This window comes from Rutidosis leptorrhynchoides, chromosome 3 (assembly GCF_046630445.1).
Source record: "Rutidosis leptorrhynchoides isolate AG116_Rl617_1_P2 chromosome 3, CSIRO_AGI_Rlap_v1, whole genome shotgun sequence".
NCBI lineage: Eukaryota > Viridiplantae > Streptophyta > Magnoliopsida > Asterales > Asteraceae > Rutidosis > Rutidosis leptorrhynchoides.
Window position 1 is genome coordinate 414,474,802 of NC_092335.1, and position 3,328 is coordinate 414,478,129.

Here is a 3,328-nt window from a genome sequence, read left to right on the forward strand (position 1 = left end):
CCCAACCCGCTCATCTTGCCACCTTCTTTTGAACTGATATCCTCACAATTTGGGCACCTATTATATAATTAAATTTCCCTGATAAGAACACAGAGACCATAACCATTGAAATAGCTCGACTAAAGATTGCAATAAGAAATCATGTAATATGAAATGACTCAGTTCCAGACAGTCAATATGGATAACAAAGAAACTGAAACATAAATCTCATTTTTCAATCATGTTGGAACTTGAACAATGACTTTGCCAAGGTTAGAGCTCGAGCAGAGGGAAAAGCTATCCAAGAAACTCTCAATCCCTTCCCTTGATTAATCTCGTTCTTTGATTTTATCTTGTCTTCTTTCAAATACATTTCCATTTGTTGTAAAGACTCTCCAAACCCTAATCATTACCAATTAAATGGCTTCACGATTGTTGAATTGAAGATACCCTAATCGTATGAAACCCTAAATCTTGAAAAGAGGCGAATTGAAAGAAAGAAAGAAAGAAAGAAAGGAGATTGTACTTGACACAGGAACCCTAAATTTGACGTTAGGAATTTTGTTAAATTACGTTTTTAACCATCATGTGACGAGCACATGCTTCATTAAACGGAGAAAGCCAACTAAAGTTAAGAAATGAACTACCACCGAAAATATTTAAAAAAAGCACAAGGACTATCTCTATAACATTTATGAATTAAGGACTACCGCCATAATTTAACGTAAATCACAGGGACCATTAGTATAATTTACTCTTACCCTAATATATATATATTAGTCCCTTACGTTTGGTTGTCCACTCTTTCCACTTTAAATTTCATTTTGTAGCTTGATGATGATAATGGAGCCCTAATTCGACCAAAGCGTTGAGGTAATTCACACTTTTTTTTTTCTTTTTTCTTTTTTTCTGTAAAAAACTAACATCTCCTGTTCTATTCATTAGCTCAACAATTGATTCTAATGCGGATTAATCTAATTTCAGTTCATGTTTTTTTGTATATTTATTCATGTATGAATTAGAGTTTATGTTTTTTGTATATCTATTCATCATTAGAATTCGATTAAGAAACAGCTACACTTTACTGTTATCTGAATTTAAATATACCTTAACCTTACTTGAAACTCCTAATTTTCTAGCCCTAAATCTGAAGATAATATATATTTTTTGATCCATCATAAAAGAACAGTGGGTATGACTTCATGAAATTTCTTTAATTTTTCATCTTTTATACTTTTTAAAGTTGAAATTAATATGTTATTTATCTTTAAAACCACTGAAATTCTGTAAATGTGTATCTATTTCCTATGAATGTGAGTTTTTTTAAAGTTTAGTTATAATTTTAAACAGTTAGGCTTCTCTTTTCTTTGAGTGATCTTTTTAAATATAAGGATTTTTTCTAATCGTGAAAACTCATGAATTCATTGTCCGTGATATAAATATTACTTCTCTTATGGATGGATAACACTGTTCATTTTTCTATTGCAGACTTGTGGAGTGTATATGATGAAAACTCAATGCCTAAATTCGGATATAATCAGTTCCCTTCCTCAAAACATAATTGAAACTATTTTAACTTTTATGCCAATCCGAGATGCAGTGAGGACGAGCATTTTGTCAAAGAAATGGAGGTTTTGTTGGATGACTATGCCCAAACTTGTATTTGATTACGACCTAGTTCGAGTATTATCTGATGGTCGTGGCAACAGACATTTGACGAAATCTAAGCTTGTCAATGCGATCTTCCATGTTTTGTTTATACACAATGGTCCTACGATACTAGAGTTCAATTTTTCTATCAACAGTTTGGACATGGTAACCGAGTTTGACCAAATCATACTTTATCTTTCAAGGAGAATTAATGTGAAACATTTGATCATTAATAATACACCCAGCCTCTACAAACTACCCACTTTATTCTTTTCCTTGCAAGGATTAGAATCTATCTGCCTAAAGGATTGTAATTTTGTACCACCAGTTACATTTAATGGATTTAATAAGTTGAGGAGCATGTCGTTTAAATTTGTTCAGATTTCTGCTAAAGCGCTTCAACAAGTCCTCTCGAATTGCCCACTTCTTGAGGATATGTTTTTGGTATGTTTACTAATTTTGTGAACTTGGTTAAAGATTATATTGTGATTGCTAATCTTTATTTTTGTTTTTTTTTCCTTAAAAGTACTTGGCTGTAGGTGGTATGTCAAATAAGCTTCCAACATGGCTTCACCTAAGACATCTCACTTTGGATTTGTGCATGAGGCAACAAGGCGTCATTTCATCTGCACTTTGCATCATTAAAAGCGCCCCTAATCTAGAGCGACTTAAAATTCTGGTATTTAATCATATTTCTTATGATTATGAATTATGATAATGGTTCTTTGGTTCTTCCAATACACTTTTAACTATTTATAACCATGTTTTTCGGATTAGATGGGGAATAATGTAAACCTTACGATACAAGACGAGTTGAGTTTGACGTTTGATCATCTTAAGCAGTTTGAAATGGTAAGTTATGGTTACAATGTGTTAATGATGGAATTTTTGAAACTTATTATGGCTAAGTCACCTGTACTAGAGCTAGCAAGAATTGAGCTTAGTGACTCTGTTTCTGTTGAGGATGAATTGAAGATTTGTAAAGAGATGATTTTTCTCCCATTGCCTCGCGCATCACCTTTAGGAAAGTTGGTTATTGAACGCCGAGAAACTTATTCACAAAGGCTGAGTTATTGATGATGATAGGTAATTGTCTTTCTTAATAGATATTATTATGTAAAGGATTGTCAAAGCATAGTGCTTTGCTTTTATGTGGACTATTTTGTGGAGTACATGTCTAAATTATGTTTTCTTATGTTTGATGATGTTACGAATCTGAACTTTGCTTCTGAAGTATGTCATCCCGTGTGGAAATCTTTTTTAAGTCCATTATTTTGTACATACTGCTTGATCTTGTTATGGGTGCATGAGAATGAAGTTTTTAAAATAGGCCAAATCAGCTAGTCGAATATGTGTAACAACTGTTGATGCAGATAAACTTTGATTGCTTACAGAAGCCAAATGAACACTTTTAAACAGTACCATATATCATATTTTTTTTTTTTTTTTTTTTTTTTTTTTTTTTTTTTTTTAACTTGTAAAATAGTGGCGTTGCTTGAAAGCTAGAGGAACGAGTTTTTCGGAGTGAAGGAATGACTAAATCTTAGATCCATCATGCCTCGATCCCATAGGATTAGGTGGTGTTGTTGTGCTATTAAATAGTGGCAATTGTAAATGGTTATCGTATGACCTCGAATTTTATCTGTAAACTTTATCGATATGAAAGATTGAAAGTTAACGAGATCAAATTTATTTGAAA

At 32.3% G+C, this 3,328-nt stretch overlaps 1 protein-coding gene across 1 annotated transcript; it reads left to right on the forward strand.

Annotated features, from left to right (window-relative positions):
- The first annotated feature begins 790 nt into the window (after window positions 1-790).
- LOC139897784 (F-box/FBD/LRR-repeat protein At1g13570-like) lies at window positions 791-2,888 on the forward strand. Its single transcript, XM_071880478.1, has 4 exons — window positions 791-852; window positions 1,468-2,073; window positions 2,156-2,308; window positions 2,407-2,888. Exons 2-4 carry the CDS (start codon window positions 1,483-1,485, stop codon window positions 2,704-2,706), a joined length of 1,044 nt encoding a protein of 347 aa, XP_071736579.1. The 5' UTR covers window positions 791-852; window positions 1,468-1,482; the 3' UTR covers window positions 2,707-2,888.
- The last annotated feature ends 440 nt before the right edge of the window (window positions 2,889-3,328 follow it).